The sequence below is a fragment of the Cavia porcellus genome, unplaced genomic scaffold (genome assembly GCF_034190915.1).
Source record: "Cavia porcellus strain 051 isolate PalLab524CR breed Dunkin Hartley unplaced genomic scaffold, mCavPor4.1 scaffold_11, whole genome shotgun sequence".
Lineage (NCBI taxonomy): Eukaryota > Metazoa > Chordata > Mammalia > Rodentia > Caviidae > Cavia > Cavia porcellus.
The window spans coordinates 53,702,431-53,721,173 of record NW_026947494.1 but is presented as its reverse complement, the minus strand read 5'-3'; the positions used below and the strand labels follow the sequence as shown (position 1 = coordinate 53,721,173).

Genomic DNA, 18,743 nt, shown 5'->3' with positions numbered 1-18,743 from the left:
CAGATATGTCCTCTACCATATACTAAATTCCCATATGTACTTGGGCCTATTCTTTAACTTTATTTAGTTTCATTGTTGTGTCATTGTTTGTGCCATATCATAGACTGTCCCTCACTTCCGAGTTATTTAATTTCTGTTTAATATTAGGAAATTACCCCGGTACTGGTAAAAACGAAAAAGACAAAACAAAAAAAATTTGGAAATGAAAGTCTCTTTCCTACCTCTCCCCCACCCCAGTTATTCTGTTTGTAATTTTCCTTATTAGTTTCACATGTATTTCTCCAGAAAAACTTTTCATTTTTTCTATCAATAACAAAAATAATTAATAGGTTCTTAACATTCACATGAAAATTACAGTTTTGATTTGTATTTCAGAAAAGTCATGTATCATCTCTCTAAATGAAAATGTGTGTGCATTGTGTTTCTTTTTTTTTTTAATTACACATTTTGGGTTTTATTACTCCCATAGTTCTTATGACTTTTTTTGAAGAGAGTAAAACCAAATGCGACATATCAGAACAGAGTCAGTCAAGTCAAAAGGATGGACATAATAGATAATGTAAAAACAAAATACAAGGTGATCAACAATGATTACCATACTGCCTCTTGCTATTTTAAGAAGAATTGCCAGTTATAATAAAATTGAACAAAACAGTAAAGAATAAAACCAAAGCATTGGAGACATTACAGGACTTTAAAAGAAGATAATAGTCAACTAGAATGGGCGTCATAATGAATCTTACTGTCTTCACAGTTTTGCCTATACTTTCGAACTTGGTACTATCAAGCAAAGCAGAATAGGGGAAAATCAGTCAAAACAAGATGGTGAAGGCAATATAGGATTTCAAATCAAGTTAATAGGAAATCAAAGTAGGGTACTATAACGTATCCTGCTGTTTTTTATTTATTTTTCCCTTAATTAAAAAGATAAAAAGAAAAAAGTAAATAATTTTTAAAAAAGGAGATTGAGATAAAAGAGGGCATAACAACAGAACAGCGCAGGTCAAAACATAACCATTTAAGCAAAATAGTGTTTCACCACAAGATATCCTGACATAAAAATAGTTACCATAGTGTCTCTTTCCTTGAAATCATTGAGTATAACTTCGTATACTGTAGCACCAAACATATCAAGACACTATAAAACCATTCAAGAGAATGACATTATTACAGGGTATTTAGAACCAATTAACAGAAAATGAACAATGGTTTCTGTGTAATCTCCTTGTCTATAAAAGTGTTTGCTTATATTATCATATATAATAAAATCCAATAAGATACAACCTTTTAAGACCAATGGAGACAGAAGAATACAAGTTTGATAGGACTTCAAAAACAAGATGATACTAAATCAGCACTAGCTATTATGATGTCTTGTTTTCTCCAAAATAGCTGTTCCTACCATCCGATCTCTGCCTCATTTCTGTTGAGCTCTTTATCTGTCGTTTGTTGTCAGTTTGTCTTCTTCATTTCGCTTTCTGCTCCATTCATTGTGACCTCTCTATTTCTGAAATCTTAGTATTTTCCTTTTTTAAAATATCCTGCAGTATTCTCTGTAGAGTTGAATTGGTGGTTGCAAATTTCCCTAGTTCCTTTTTATCCTGGAAGCACCTTGTTTTTCCATCAATCTCTAGGGACAGTTGTGCAGGATATATCAATCTTGGCTGGAGGTTATTATCTTTCAAAGCTTGAATTATTCCCCCCCCCACGCTCTTTGTGATTTGATGGTTTGTGCCGAGAAGTCTGCTGTAATTCTGATGGGTGTTCCCTTGTAAGTGATCTGTTTCTTGTCTCTGACGGCTTTTAATATTCTGTTCTTATATTGGATTTCTGGAATTTTGATTATTATATGCCTGGGTGTAGCTCTGTTTGGGTTGTAGGTGGCTGGAGTCCTGTATGCCTCATACATATGAGTATCTTTACCATTTGCTAAATTAGGGAAATTCTCTTGCATTATTTCTGTGAATAGCTTTTGTAGTCCATTTGTTTGTGTCCCTACTTCTTTTATGTTATTAATTCTTAAGTTATAGATCCTCTTATCATCTAACCTTTGTATTGTTGCTGTTCGTTTTTTTGTTATTTTTAAGAAGTTTTTCATTTCATGCTCCCATATTACAAATCTGCCCTCCAGTTCAGATAATCTATCCTTAGTTTCTTTCAAGCTGTTATGCCAGTTTTCGATAGAGTTTTTAGTTACCTGGTAATCTCTTTGAACCTGCTTAGTATTCTGTTTTCTCTATTTTCTCCATCAAACAATTCTCCCCTTTTTTTCTGTTCTTCCATTCCACTATCTGTTTTTTTCTTGGGTGGTGCTTAGCATTTCTGTAACTATTCTACTTATATCTTGCTTCAGGTCGTTAATAACTTCATTCCTGAACTCGTCTATGAGGCTTTGGAGGTAGCGCTTTATGTCTATTGGTGCCGTGTCTGATATTGCATGTTTCTCAGGACTGGGGGCCGAGGACCCTTTCTTGTTGCTGTCTCTTCCCATATTTTTTGTTCCTTTTATACAAGCATATGTAAGAGGCCTAGTTTCTTTCTTTGTCCATTATAGTTTGTTTGAATTGAGCTGGCTAAGTGTTCCCGCCCACTGCAGTGTACTAGGGAGACACAGACCTGGGCAGGCTATGCTGGGCCCACCCCTCCAGGTCAACCTACTGAAGGCTTCACTGCTAGGGTGCACCTCCAGGCATTTGGACCTGGTTTGGGCTAGCCTACTGAATCTTAGTCAGCGGTATCACACAAGCCAGGCACTTCCCAGCAATCCCACTTGAGAGGGGAATATGTGACTGAAGTCACTGCAGCATCCTGTTCCAGCTAGTCTGCCCGGTCCCAGTATGTCCTTTGCTGAAGCCTCCTACTCTATGGAAGGGTCCTCGATCCGCTCACTCACCGCAGGTCGATGCAGGTCTCCTGGCCAGTCCCGCTCTCAACTCCATTCACCGCTTCCCAGTCTCAGAGCTTTTGTGCCTCTCTCCTTGCCCTGCCAATTGGGATGCAGCGGTGGCTGCAGGAAATTCAAATTGCAGCTTCCAGTGGCGCGGGGTTCAGCTTCCGCACTGAGACCTTGTCTGTTCCTGTTATATCACAGGGATTGCATTTCCAATTGGTTTCTGTTAGTTTAGTTCGTTCCTGGGTCGGCAAATTATATCTCCCCTTGCTTAGGATTTCTCGCCTGGCACCGTTCCTGGATTTTAAGTGCAGTTTCTCAGAGAGCCTCCGAAGCTGCTGCTATCTATCTGCCATGTTCTCCCGGAAGCTCCATTGTATGTTTCAGGGCAATAATTAATCTGTTATAATTTAGTACATGAAGCTTAACATTTAAAGATGGATTTTGATTTTTTCCCCAGCTTTAAAATCAGAAGGGGATGATTACTATATTAATGGTGCATGGACTATTGATTGGCCTAGAAAATTTGATGTTGCTGGGACAGCTTTTCACTACAAAAGACCAACAGATGAACCAGAATCCTTAGAAGCTCTGGGTCCCACCTCAGAAAATCTCATTGTAATGGTAAATGTATTTTAGTCATTTTGTTTCTCCTTGTAATTCTGCCTTGTGAGGCAGGAAGAGTTAATTAATTTCTTGGTTTTACTAGGGGGTGAAATGAAGGAAAATAAAATTATTTGCTCAAAGTCAAAGACTCTGAAGTTAAAGTGGTAGCATTCTTTCCATATTACTGTTTTATCTTTTCAGTGCTTTCTTGAATATTGTTTAACTAACCAAGACAAATGAAAGAATTGGCTCAAACTACTTATGAAAATGAAAGAAGAAAATTTTATATAAATGTATATATGTTTAAGGTTGTCTTGAATTTCCTATAATATTTACTTGATGGTATTTTCTTCTTTAAAAGAAGTAATAAGTATTTAAATGAAAGTTGATTATATTTGAATTATCTTCACGTTTTTTTTTAATGGCAGGTTCTTCTCCAGGAACAGAATTTGGGAATTCGGTATAAGTTCAACGTTCCTATCACTCGGACTGGTAGTGGAGATAATGAAGTGGGCTTTACATGGAATCATCAGCCTTGGTCAGAATGCTCAGCTACTTGTGCTGGAGGTAAGACACCCACTAGGCAGCCCACCCAGCGGGCAGTTTGGAGAGCAAAACATACTTTGAGCTATGCTTTGTGTTTGCTTAAGAAGCTAATTGGAAACATTTTTTGCAGGTTTGCTCCAAGCGGTAATTTAGCAAAAGAAACTTTGCTTTAATTATATTATATTCCGTTTGTTTTCACCTCATGTAATTTATACAGATTTGTTGGTAAAATACATCTTGGCACAATGAGTGTCTGCTGGTGCTTCTTCCCAAGACTTTCTTGAAGGTGGGCTGTTTGCTTTTCATGAACACATTCTTGGTTTAAAAAAAATAAATAAACAAGTTTTAAATAAGAAAATGAGAAAGAATCAGACATCACAGATACAACATCTTGTAATGGGGGATGAGACTGTATGTCTGTGTAATAGTGTGTCTGTGGTTGTATGTTTGTGTTTCCCACAATCCTATTCAAACTCCCTTCTCCAGCCATCAAAGTTAAGGGGCTATGTACTGGGATGCTACAGTAACTACTGGTGCTTAGGTCTCTGGGCTAATGGTGTGCACTGACCCCATTGTAATCCCTCAGAAGTAGAGGTAGCTGCTTAGGCAGTGATTGGTGATGTGTTGGTTGTCCCATGTGCGTTTTTCATGGGTGCCTTTTCCCCACAATTTACTCTATTCCTAATCCTCCTCCCTCTAGTGGCCACCAATGCAATTCTTTACCTCTGGCTGGGAGAGCAGGACAGTTGGCTTCCTTCAAAGCCAACACCCTTGCTGCTGCATGGACTGGTGAGTAGAAGTGCTGTGCAAGCAGCATCTTCCTTCTCTCTGGAGACTAAATGCATCACCTGCATCGTACATCTTGATCCCAGTAGGAGAGAAAACAAACCTATCCCTTAGGCTTAGGCTAAACTAGCACATCTCACCACTCCAGAAGCAAAGATTAAGTTTGAAATAATGATATCTAGAATGGATAAAATAGAAACATATAGTGTATTAATTATATTCCCTTTCTAAATGCTGCAGAGATGACTTTGTGTAACTTTACCCGTCTTGTCCTACATTCACTGAATCTCTAAACACCTCTGAATTTTGAGGTTTGAATTGGAGAAGTTATTTCAGGAAAATAATTATTATATAAAAGATTCAATATTTTTAAATTCATGCAGATTAAATCCATTAACTATAACTCTAATTTCAATAGTAAAGACTATACACATGAAAAAGGCAAATGAATAATAACATATTAATGTTCTGTCCTATGAAATATCATGAAACATGGTTATGTATAATTTGTGCCATATTTAATAAATTCTCTAAACCTATCCATTTTTGCAAAATGGTTAGTGATTTATAATATAAACTTTAAAAAACTATAGTGAATTACCTTTTCTTTTAATAAATTAAAACATATTTGTAAATAATATCACTATTGATTATCCTTAACTAATTAACTACTCAAATGAGTGCCACTGCATTATATTTTAGTGGCATATTTATACTATTTATTCTAACTAAATTTCTTTTAGTCAAACTAAAGTTAATCTCCCTTTTCCACATATCAACAAAAGTTGTAATTAGAACTATCTATCTATATCTATATATATATATATATTTATATGTATTTCAGGCCTTGAAGTAAAGTGAGATAAACTCATTAAAGTCCAAACAATTTAAAATTTAGGAAATCTAATAAGAAAAGTAAAATTAACACTGATTAGCTTATAGAAAAGAAGGCTGAGGGAGAAAATGTCAGTGTCTTCAAGTGTGTCACAGCATGGTGAATGAGAAATTCTTAGTGTCTATTTTTCTTTTGCTGAAATTGCTATATTTGGGGATGGTTTGGACATAGTCTTGTCTGAGGCTAAGGAGGGATTAAATGAATTCTCAATGTTCCTTCAACCCTATGGTTGTATTTGTTCAGAAAGGAGATAGTCCAACAAAAATGAAAGTAGGGTGGGCTATAGAACTTAATTTGGGGGAAAAACTATGATCATATTGAAGTAAAGTATGAAAAGCTTAAATAAGTGTTATTCTTTTCATTACACTTGCATTAAAAATAGAAATGATTTTCTGTGATAGAAATAAAACAAAAGAAAAACAGGATAGGAGAAAAGACCCTAGAAAGAGGGTTTTCTCTTTCTTGTTATACGCCTTCCTTTGATTCTGGAGCTACTGATCTTAGAGATTTGAAGTGATTCTGGTTTGAAGTGAATCTGTTTGGTTGTGAGTGATTATGAATATTCACAAAGCTGTTGCTTTTCTTGGGAAAGGGAGGTACCTTGCTTGAAAGTTGGCAGGCATGCTGTAAAAAGCTGTCATTTGTCTTGGTAAACGGTATGGTCCCAGGACCAGCAACATCAACACCAGTTATGAATTTTGGAAAATCTGTTTCAAACCTGCTGAATAGAAACGCTCAGAATGGGGCAAAACAGATTATATTTTAACAAGTTTTACAGATGTTTGTGATTCTGTCAGGTTTGTGTCCCACTTGGTCTTTCAGAGAAACTGAAATCTAGCACGCTAGACACATTCTGTAGGCTGACCCTTGGAATCTGGGCATCTTTGCAGACTCATTTTGCACCTAGAACAACATCTGCAGCATACTAAGAACTCTATCAGTGTTTATAGACAGTGAATGAATGAAAGGAATTACTTTTGGCAAGTAATGTGTGTACCTGTTCTTTTCCAGTACAGGAAATAAGAATTTAGAATTGCTAATATTTTTATGAGATAGGGTAGAGCAATTGCTAACGAGAAACAGTATAATGTTAATTAGCATGAGTAAGAAAATCCAAGCTCTGTCTTTTGTTTTATATACTTTCAATAAGTAAAAACTCTGGGAGTAGGGTAGGATATAGAATTCTTATACTAGGGTAGAGAGGACAAATATCAGTTGTTGAAGTGATTCTTTCTGTACATTTCACCAGTTTTGATATCAAGTTCTTTAAACATATGAAGCTTATGTTTAAGAGAAGTAAGTAAAGTCCCCTAGGGATCAAGGACCCTGATCAAAGGCAGCCCAAATTGTCTCCTTGGCAGTAGTAAATAAATTTCATCTGCAGTCAAGAAATCTTTGAAAAAATTATTTTTGCCTACTTTTCATTCAAAAACTAGGGATGAACACTGAGGTCAGTTCTTAATTGTGATATTATACTTTTATCTCCTCCAGGAGATGCTGGGTATCTTGAGGTTCTGAAAAAATTTTTTAGATGGAAAAAGGGAAAGCAAGAAATCTCAAAGAACTTCCATTGTAGTCTTACAAAATTCTGCAAGAATTCTTACCTATTACTGTCCCACATATATTTTAATAGCCTTTGAACTTTTAGTTGGGAGTCAGTAATCATCCCTTTCTCAGGAGAAAAGGGGCCGTTAGGGAAGAGGACAAAGGAGAAGAAAGGGAGGGAAGAAAAGGGGATTGTAGGAACCTGGTGAGGTGGCACATGCCTGTGATTCCAACACTGTGGGAGACTGAGACAGGAAGTGAGTCTTGCCTGGATAACTTGAGGAAACCCTATCTCAAAATAAAAACTAAAAAGTGGTGGGGGTGGGGGTGGGGATTTAGTTCAGTACAAGGGCCCTGGATTCAATTCCTAAAACCTTAAAAAGAGGAAAAATTAAGAAAAGGGAAGATAGATATGACCAAAGAATCCCAATCTCACTATTTTGTATAATTAATATACAAATGTGCATGTATATATATATATATATCTTGAATCCATAATATGTATGTGTGTATATATATCTTGAACCCATCATTTTCTCACTGAGCTACATCTTTAGCTTTTGGCTTTTTTTTCCCCACAGAGTCTCACTTAGTTGCCCAGGCCAAGCTGAAACTTGTGATCCTCCTATTTTAATCTCAGAGTGCTGGAGTTCAGGTATGTATTACTGTGCCTGGTTTAATAATTATACTTTAAAAAAAACTAGGCATGGTGGTACACACCTGTAATCTCAGCTCCTCAGCAGTGTGAGGCATTAATATCATGAGCTTAAGGCCAACATGTACAACTTAGAGAAACTCTTAATGTAAATAAATGGGCTAGTGATATAGTTCAGTGGTAGAGCATTTGCCTAGAGGCACTGGGTTCAGTTCCGTGTATTATGAAGGAGAGAGGCAAAGGGTAGGGTGTTTTCTCATATGAGATCTTTTAAGGTAAGAAGTTTTGAGACTATTTTTCTGTTGCTTAGCAGACCAATGACAAATATACTGTGTAGGAAACATTGGTGGTGATTCAGTCCACATAATGGTCTTTACTGAGTCAGTGATGAAACACTTCCTTATCATGATTGGGAACACTGAGATGGTATGAAGTATTGTCTTCAGGAGAAATGTGATTTTTAAGATACAGCTGTGACTTCTTCAGAGAGAAAACTCAAGCCAAGTGAAATAAAATTTGACTATTTTCTTTTCTTTTTAATTTAAAGAGAAAAAAAAGAAAAATAAAATTAAAAAAAAAACAAAGCAGTAAAAGGGTACAAATAATACAGAATTATTAGTTGTACTATAATGTAACCTATTATAGTTAATAGGTTACATACTGTCATCTTTGAAATAGTTGTCCAAATTATAAAATTGAAGCATGTAAAGTGAACCTTCATACAATGAGATTGCAGACAGTGCCGATCAATGATCCAACCAAAGTTCATTAATATGGATTTCCATCCTATACACTCAAACATATATGCAGTTATGTTCCTTAGACCTCCTTCCTTTCCTCTCTTTTTAATAACAATTACACTTTTTGGGTTTTTTTACTCCCACAATTATTCTTATTTTTTTGGAGAGAATAAAACCTAACGTGGCTAAACAAAACAGAGTCGGTTAGAACAAAAGGATGGGCATAGTGCATGATGTAAAAATAGAATATCAGGTGATCTAAAATGGTTACCATTGTGCCTCTTGCTATTTTTTTAAAAAGTTGCCTATATCATCAGGTATAATAGAATTGATCAAAACAGGACAGAACAAGACCAATAAAACCTACACTGGAGACCTTACAGGATTTCAAAAGAAGATAATAATCAAACCATAATGGGCATCTTAGTGAATCTTATTGCCTTCAAAGTGGTTGCCTATACCCTCAAACTTGATCCTGTCAAACAAAATAGAATATAGTAAAATCTGACAGAACAAGATAGGGAGAGCAATACTGGGGATCATATCAGGTTAATAGGAAAACAAAAAAGTTACTATAATATATCCCACTATTTTTTAATTTAGTTTTCCCTTAATTGAAAAAAAAAGTAAGAAAAAAATAGATTAATTTTTAAAAAGGGTGGGATTGAGGTAAAAGAGGACAATGTATTAGAACAACACAGGTCAGAACCGAACAATTTAAGCATCATTGTGTTTCACCACCAGATAATCTAACATAATAGTAGTCACCATAGTGCCTCCTTCCTTGAATTATTTGAGTATAACTTCATATACTATAGCATCAAGCATATCAAGTCAGTCTGAAGCTATTCAAGAGAATGAAGAAATTACAGGGTATTTAGAACCAGATAACAGAAAACGAACAATGGTTTCTATATTATCTTTTTGCCTATAAAAAATTTTGTTTATACTATTGCATATAGTAAAATATAGTAAGATACCACATGTTAAAACCAGTGGAAACAGGTGTACAACAGCTTGATGGGACTTCAAAACAAGATGATATTAAATCAGCACTAGCTTTTATGATGTGTTTCAAAACAAGTTTCCAAGTAATGGTGGTACTACTTATTCAAGAACCATACCTTCAAAACTTCTGGGATAGACACTTAAGATTTCCTGAAATAAATGCTGATTAAAGCAAAGTGACTAGTCTTTTAGGTTATAATCCACATAACAATTATAATCCACATTACCACTAAAACTAGTTTTAATTCCAGGTGATTCTACTGCTCAGCTATATAATAATAAATGCAGATTTTGTATTTTATAAAACATTTTCTGATGCTGTTTCCTTTGATAACCCTCAATACTCAAGCAAGATAGACATTGCTACTAACATTCCTATTTTATATATGGAATTAAAGTGAAGTCATTTGCTGAAATCAAGACCAAAAATTGAATCTCCATCGATATTCTTAATGTGGAATTTGTCTAATAATAAAGTGGCCTATTATCGTGATCATTTCAACCACTGTGATCATAACAACCTCTGTAGTGAAATATGCTGTATTTTCTATTCAAAAATATCTCCTTCGCTCGTTTGTAAGTGCAATATTTCTTAACTGTGGTGCACATTAGAAACACCAGGTAGACTTTGAAGTGTTCTGATATGTGGACTGGATACCCCAAGTGCCCCTAACCCATTCTATTTAATTGGTTATGGGTGTGGTCAGGATTTCAGATTTTTGAAAGGATCTCTGGTAATATTTACTTATTTGATATTTTGGAGACAGGGTCTCACTATATAGTTCAGACTGGTCTTGAACCAACTATGTAGCCTAAACTGATCTCAAACTCATGGTGATTCTGCTGTCTCAGGCCTTAGGCATGGCCCACCAACCTCAGCCAGCACTAATAATTTTAATGTGCAACAAGTGTTGAAAAGTATTGCCTTTGAGACAGATTTAAAGTTTTAATCTACAAAGAATTAATATTCCAAAGCAGATATCTCAGGGAGCATCACTAACACACTCTTAAAAATTTTCTACTAGTTGACTGAAGAAGTTAATAAGATAGGAATGAATACAGTTTCTGGGGTAGGAGAATAGACTTTAATACTTCCTCATTTGACACTCCTGCTTACTTTGTACAGTTTGTTTTTCTAGGGTTTCCTTTCTCTTTCTTTATTTAAGACTAAAAAAAATCATACACTAAGCTGAGTTTAATTAGATTTCTGATAGAGATATCTCTGCTAAAGATTGCTTTGCAGCTCACAAAAAAAGATAAGTTAAAGCTGTGCATAGATTACAGAGAAGGAAGAGATAAATATATTGTTTGAAACTATTTTTATTTTATTTAAATATCAAAGAGCTTAGTTTGGGAGTTTTCATATATTTTTGTGTACTGTTTGGTTATTTAGAAGTTTTGTGATCATTCATCAACTATTTAAAATGCTGTTACTTTTTCTTATATATGTAGATAGTCTATTAATTTATTCTTATGTATTTAATAGTTCTTTTATTTATTTTATTCCCCAGGATGTAATTTTAATTGCTTAATTTGTGTGTGTGTATGTGACAGAATGAGAGAGAATACCATATAAACTTTGACATTATTTTATATATACTTTCTTTTTAGCTGAGACAAATTCTTTTTTTCTTTTTACTGTGTGAGTCTTTACCTGGGTCAACTGGATCCTTTTATGTATTGGGATTGGTTTCTACTCTCTGAGATTTTTAAGATGGTTTTTAAGTGGCTTTTAATTACTATTTTAGATTTTCCTTATTTAGGGGCATAGTTTTCAAAAGTTATCCAGATGCCCAGTAGCACTTCAGTCGGCTCACAGAGGCATTGGAGAATATTATACCTTTCAGCTTAGGCTACATAGTTGGTTCAAGACCAGTCTGAACTATATAGTAAGACCCTGTCTCCAAAATATCAAATAAGTAAATATTACCAGAGATCCTTTCAAAAATCTGAATGGAAAAACACAATGGCAATAATTGTACACTATACACACTTTGACAGTTAAGTTATTTGGAACAGGCCTGGGACATACGTGTCTCCCTAGCAAGCGTGAGTTTGATCCCTGGTACTCAGAAAAGTTATTTGGAACTAACTGTTTAATAAACAAAACTCTTAGACTTTTTTATCTATGAGGTTCTATAAAAGTATAGGAAGCCTATTATAAAATAATAATTTTTAAATTTTTAAAAGTGATTATTAGAAAAAGTACCATGCAATTTTTAGGCCAATACTAAGCATTAGGTTGAAACAAAACAAAACAGCTCTTAAAGAAACAGATAAAACAGAAGCAAATTCTTTACATTTTTACAAATATTCCTTTAATTTTTTGCCATTTCTAAAATGCCTACCTATCATATTTAACATCACGAATGGGTCAATTCACATTGTTTGGAGGGTCACAGAATGTACTTAAAACAAGAGTTTTGAGACTTGACTTTTATAGTCATAATAACAAAAATAATTACTAACACTTGTATGGCAGCTTATAAAGGACACAGATGCTGTTAACTTTCACAAGAAGGCAAAGCAGAGGAGTCCCATCTGGAGCAGACAAAGGAAAACAAAATCAATTTTTAAAAATTTTCCAAATATATTTGATTGAAATGTCGTGAAAAACATAAAAAAGATAGATTTTAAAACTAAATTTATCTTTGACTTAGACATTACTATTGAAAAGTTTCAAGTGGAAATTTTAGTTTAAAAAAAAGAAAAGAGCATATTACTCATTGCCATTTATTTCCCTTTGAAGAAATATAGTTACTTAATTAGATTTTAAGAAAAATTGCTCATGAGAGGTATCTCTGGTGTGAAGTTGTGTGATGTACTATGTCTTAAAACTATGAGGATTCTTTTATGTTTTATTTCAGTATATCCAAACTTAAACATAAAACAGATCACTAGAATGTTTTTAATATTTTTTAAACCTGAAAGACAAAATATCTTGAAGTTAGACTAAAAGTTCATTCAGCTTTGTTCATTATTCCCAATTTTCTCCTTGTTTTTTGAAAAATAAGAAATTTAGAAGACTAGACATTGCATTCACCGTGGCATTTCCCTTTGCACTCTTCCCCACCATCCTCCTCTTTTAGATCATTTTCAAAATGTTAAGGAAAAAAATGTCTTTTAACATGTATGATTACTTGCCCAGGGCATCATAGTAGATACCTATGAACATCACAGATTCTCTAATCTTTGGGTGTTTTGTAGTCAACTTTACCTGGCTTCTGTAAATTCTCATATAATATGTCCCTTGAGAGAGGAATAAGTCCTATATGCATTTATTCATAGTTGTGGTTGGTTCACCCTTCTGGAAGTAATTGGGTTTATTCATTTATTTGTCTATAATAACTATTTTCATCACCTTAAACACTGGCTTTCCCTATTATCTATGTTTTTAAGTTATTTTGAATTCTTTTCAATACAGTGTAGTATTTCCAATACAGTGTAAAAAGGCTTACATTTAAAAGGTAGTCTTATAATGTTGACAGTTTTTGTGGTTTACCTCTGCATCTTGTGGATTGCATTTAAAATTTATAGTTGAAGACTAGAAATCTCTACTAACTTGAAACGTTCTCCCTAATACTGGTTTTCTTCCTCTTTGAGCATTTCTGTTGCTATTAGTGATTGCATTCTTCCTTAATATGAACAGAGTTTGGATGCATATTCACCCAGTGTAAATTTGGGTAAAGCTAAAACCAAAGTTTAAAAGCATTTCTGTTATATTAATGATCAACAGTAACACAAGTGCTATTTCATTTCACAAACCTTCTGTCCAGAATAGCATGCCGAACCTTTATTAACACTATGCATCCTTAAAAGGTGATATGTGTAACAGACTGTAAAAAAAAAATAATACCTTCTATAATGGTAAACATTATCTCAGTTTGGTGGGATTTTATTACAACACCTATTTTGTTACTTGAAAAAAATTGATTTTAGCTTAAAGATTAAAAAGCTTGTTTACAGATTATTCTTTAACTGAAGTCTGAAATATTTATTCTTTGGTTCCCTAAAGATATTTTATATATGACTAAAATAAAAAGCTCCCTATGCTAATAAATATATCACAGTTTAGGGAAGAAGTTCAAAGTCATACTCTCAACATTATTCTTTTAATATTTTAAATGAATACCATAAATAATTAAACTATCCACTAGAGACAAATAAACTGTTACTAAAGATCACATAGATTATTTTTTAGTAAGGTGAGTTAATTCTTTATATTAGGAAACTTGCTATTCAAAAATTTTGTATTTCTACTTAGTATTTGGCCTCTTGATCAACCTAACTGCTATGACAAGTCGAAAGACGTGAGGCAAGACGTGAGGCTCTGAAAAAGACTTCAAAACCAAGTAGAAAATACCAGATGCCTATTTTTAGATAATAGAGTAAAGGATAGCAGATATAGAAGAGAGAGAAATGATTTTTAAAAATTCAATTCTAGAGATAACCTTTGTAGAATTTTGTAGAAAAAAACACTAGAAATTACCTAATTTGATTGTATTGCTTTACAAAAGAGAATGAAAATTTACTTTAGATCATTTATCTGACTAGAACTCAAAGAAATAACTAGCCGTGGCAGAAGTCAGAGTGAGGAAAAAATGAGAACAAGGTAAAGTGACAGAGAACAACGTCTTAGTAATCTGGCTATGAAAAGAATTTTCTTTCTCTGTGAGGATCAGAAAAAGAGAAATCGGACAGCAATGTAATGAAATGGCAAGTCAGTGAAACTAAAAGCATCACACTGAAAATGCTATATTTTATAAGATAAAGTGCCTTCTTTCATGTAATATAATTATAACGGTATTTGCCTTAGCTCCCTGCTCCTGTATTATAAGCTCACTGAGGTCAAGATCATCTTATTTCCTTTTTTATGATAATGAAGTCTGCCTTAGATGTAGTAGGTACTCAATGAATTAGAGGTAAGTTAGAAACTTTTTAATTTTAATGTGATATAAGTAAATCATAATAAAATATGAAAAGCACTATTCTTTTATGAAAAAATAAAATTTCATAACAAAATAATGAGAATAACAATAGTTGGTATACAACATATTATGATCTTTAAAAATGGCCAAAATATTACTCAGAGTACTTAGAATATAGACCAAAAAACTCTCTTTTACTGATATGCATACCATGTTTATAGAGCACAATTTATAATAGCTATATGTGTCCATCAACAGATGAATGGACAAAGAAAATGTGGTATCTATATCTAATAGAGTACTACTCTGCATAAAAAAGATAAACTCGAGGCATTCATAACCAAATGGATGCAACTTGAGAACATAATGTTAAATGAAGTAAGTCAGACACACAAGCTTGAATGTTGCCCGTTTCTTCTATTAGATATAGATAGATACTTGTCACAGAAGAGATTACTGGTAATAGCTAGTAAGAATTCTTTCTAGCCATTGTGATTTCAAGTAAACCCACAGTATGTATTTCTCATACTACCTTATATCACTAAATACAGTTGCTCCAAAAAAATACAATATTTTTAGAGCAAAATTTGCCTTTTAGTCGTCCTCCATCTCCCCAAGACCTCTACTTTTGTTTAGGACAGACAAGAAGACACTGGAAAGAGAGAGCAGAAGAATATGAAAGATAAAAACTACCAGCAGACTATTCAGAAACCGTATGGAGAGAGTTGATTGGTACCTGGGTGCCAGCTGTTAGATCCAAGACAGATGGACTTTGCTCTGCCCTGCAATGCTTGTGTCTGGCCAACAATCACATAGCACAACGGCCAGATTCTAGCAGTGTAAGGCAGAAAAGAGAGACATGTTTTTTTTCCTGGCACCTATTGCTCTTTGGATGCTATCTGCACTAAGGTTTAGATTAAATTAATGTTGTGGGTCATATGCTTTATACTGTGGTTATATAGTGTTGTCTTGGTTGCTAGCTACTTTGGATGCTGTAGTAAGTCAAATCCTGGGGCCTGCATGCTACCATTGAGCTACAGCACTGGCCCAGGGTTTACACTTCTGTGTTGAGAACCATCACACCATCACACTTCATTCTCTAATATCAAAAACATCAACAGTTACACAAATTAAAGGAATAAATAGGCATTTATTTATAAAGGACTTAAAGTACTGGTAAAAAAATAACAGGTATAAAGTTTGTATGCCTGTGACTTTAAGTGTTTAAGAATAAAATATAAGTAATGCAGTTTTAAATTTGACCAATTAAATTCTGAAAGATATCTATCTCCAGGAAAGTGAAATAGAGCCACTAAAATTTTGTTTTTGATTAGATGTACACTACCTGATTATGAGAATTGGGGGAGGTAATAAACTATTAAATCTTTAAATTTGAAAGCATAGTGGTTTTGTATAACTGAATGTAATTATTCCTGACAGTTTAAAATTGATGTAGCAATGTTTTTAAAATTATTTTAAAAGAAGTTATCTACAAGAGACTTGGTCTTATAAAAAGATTCCAAATTCCATTTCTCTTATTGGTCTAGATTGTCTACTTTCAAAAGTTAAAAGCTGTGTTTGCCTTAATTCAAAAATGACATGTTTTAACATTTATTCATTCAGGTGTACTGGTTTAGAGTTATCCTGGTGGTAGTGACTTAAAATCAAAGCAGAAAAAAAATTCTATAAACCTGCCATTTGTGGGGGTAAAAGTTGAAAGGAAACTTGTATGCTATTAGAGGAAAATAGTGGAATGTTTTAGGAAAATTTGGAATACGTTACTGGTATAGGCAGTTCTTCAGTGTGAAATACCACACTGTCTAATATAACATTTTAGAAGAAAATTAATAAAAGATGAAGACAATGAAAAATACATCTTCATAAAACATAAAACAGTTTAGCTCTCTTCAAGAACTTTAATTTTTGCTTCATAAAAAATCCACTCAAAAATTATAAAGCTGATATATACTCTGAAATATCCTTAATTTCCTGATTTTAAAAAGCCTTAGCCAAAATTAGTCAATTTATTCTAAGAACTTAGTCCAATATCTTATAAGAAGTGTTTGAGCCAGGTGTGGTGACATATTCCTGTAATCCCAGCACTCGGTGGCAGAGGCAGGAGGATCGTTGCAAATTCAAGACTAGCCTGGGCTACAAAGTGAGCTCAAGACCAGCCTGAAGTCCATAGAGAAACCCTATCTCAAAAAGATAAAAAAAGTTTGCATTTAGTAACTATTATTTGTTGAATGAATGAATGGATGGAATGGATGGATGGATGGATGGATGGATGACTTGTGAACCACATTAATCTGGCAATTTTTGTATGTATGTAATTTTAAACCAATTACTGTATCTCACCAAATAGCAAAATACTAGTAAAAAAATAAAGGTCTAAGCTCTGAGTCTATGAATAATTTTTATTTTTTCTTACAATTTTGCATATTTTTCAAGTTTTTAGCAATAAATGTTATGAAGAAAGTTTTTTCAAAACACATACATGGAGCCAGGCATGGTGGTACTTGCCTGTAATCCCAGCATTTGGGGGCCCGAGGCTGGAGGATCACCACAAATTTGAGGCCATTCTGAGCTTCATCATGAGTTCATGGCCAGACTGAACTACATAGTGAGACCCTGTTTTTAAAAAAAATACATGGCTAGAATTTATCATAAAATGTGAATCTCTGCTAATTATCTCTACTACTATTTCATCTATAATTCAATTCACAAACACTATAAATTGAAGGCTACTTTGGAACAAATGTAAAATAATCCAACATTTCTAGAGTTAAAGAAAATAGAATTTATCTTAGCAGTAGAAACTGATTTAATTCTTCTACAACTGAAACAAAACATCAGTTCATTTTGTAGAGTTGAAAATGTATATTCTTTTCTGAGAAACAACCAAGATATTGTATTAAATGCCATCATTCTTTGTTTCACATATAGTCACATTTGAATGACTTGCCCAACTAAAGCAACATTTTGAACCAGAGTCAATGGATAATCTGAGCCACTCTTAGAGTTGGTAGTTAATGCTATGACTAATGGTAGAGGTATCTGTCTAGGTGGACCACGTGGATTTAGTTATCTGCCCACTGACTGACACAGCAGGGAGGTAATCTGATGACTATCATGGAACATCTGTGGATAGATTACAGCTATGCCTAGTGTGAATCACTCTTCCCTCAAAAATCTAAAGTTTAATAGTTAAAAAATTCCAAACTGTTGTCATCGCATAAACTGAGTTGTTTGGCCTTTTCTAAGAATTGAGAGGGAGTGAATACAATACATAGTTTAAAATATATTGCCAATAAACTGTTTGGCTATGTTTTAGACCCTTAATTTAGAAAACCTAAAATTTTGTTGCTGAAATTGGGAACTGCAAGCAATAAGAAATACCTACTTCAGTTATCACTATCATGGAGATTGCTGGATCTAAATGTCATGAACTTGTCAGTTTTTAAATACAAATGGCTTAAAGGCACATAATATGCCAACTGAGGTACTCAATGGATAAAATTTAAAGGGAATTCTTAAACCTGGAGGGAAGCATTGGATGTCTACCTCTTTAGATGAAACTTTCCTTCACCAAATGAACCTGTTTCGCATGAATTTCTCTATTTTGTGATCAAACTTTTTTTTAGGGGACTATTACTTTAAAGCAACTGGGAAAAAAAACCTGAAGAATTGTGTGGAATTAGCTAAATGAAAAGCTATGACTTTTTACAACTCTTCTGAGGAAATTTAGCTTGCTTATTAATAACAGTTGGATTTGTGATTGGGAGAACACCTTGGTTTATGCTTTTACTTTCTTTTTCAGGAGAAACTTTTGTATGGTTTGAAATATTAAACACTGTCTTATAGTTTTGTTTGCTTCTATTCAATATCTTGATATACCTGTTTCTGCTTCTTTTAATTCCTTCACATTACAGAGAAAATGTTTACAAATAAAAGCATGTGTTTAAAAATAAAAATTTTTACAAATATTTAGAATTTCATGAGAATATTTTTAGCTGTGATAAACAGGTCACCTATATTAATTTTTAAGAACCAGATAACTTTTTTTTTCTTTAAGAACAAGATAACCGGGGGCTGGAGATTTGGCTCAGCGGCATAAGCGCCTGCCTTGCAAGCAGGCAGTCGT

General features: G+C 33.8%; 1 protein-coding gene across 3 annotated transcripts in view; it reads left to right on the top strand.

The window, feature by feature from the left end:
- The window catches only part of Adamts6 (ADAM metallopeptidase with thrombospondin type 1 motif 6), a 280,941-nt gene that overhangs the window by 228,477 nt on the left and 33,721 nt on the right, over positions 1–18,743 (top strand). For 2 of the 3 annotated variants that reach the window (XM_063258246.1, XM_063258247.1), the window contains 2 exons: positions 3,351–3,514; positions 3,925–4,063. In XM_063258246.1, the coding sequence (XP_063114316.1) occupies positions 3,351–3,514; positions 3,925–4,063 (303 nt within the window). Of the gene's footprint in view, positions 1–3,350; positions 3,515–3,924; positions 4,064–4,742; positions 4,832–18,743 lie in introns of all 3 variants that reach the window. The other variant, XR_010050518.1, reaches the window with a different exon arrangement.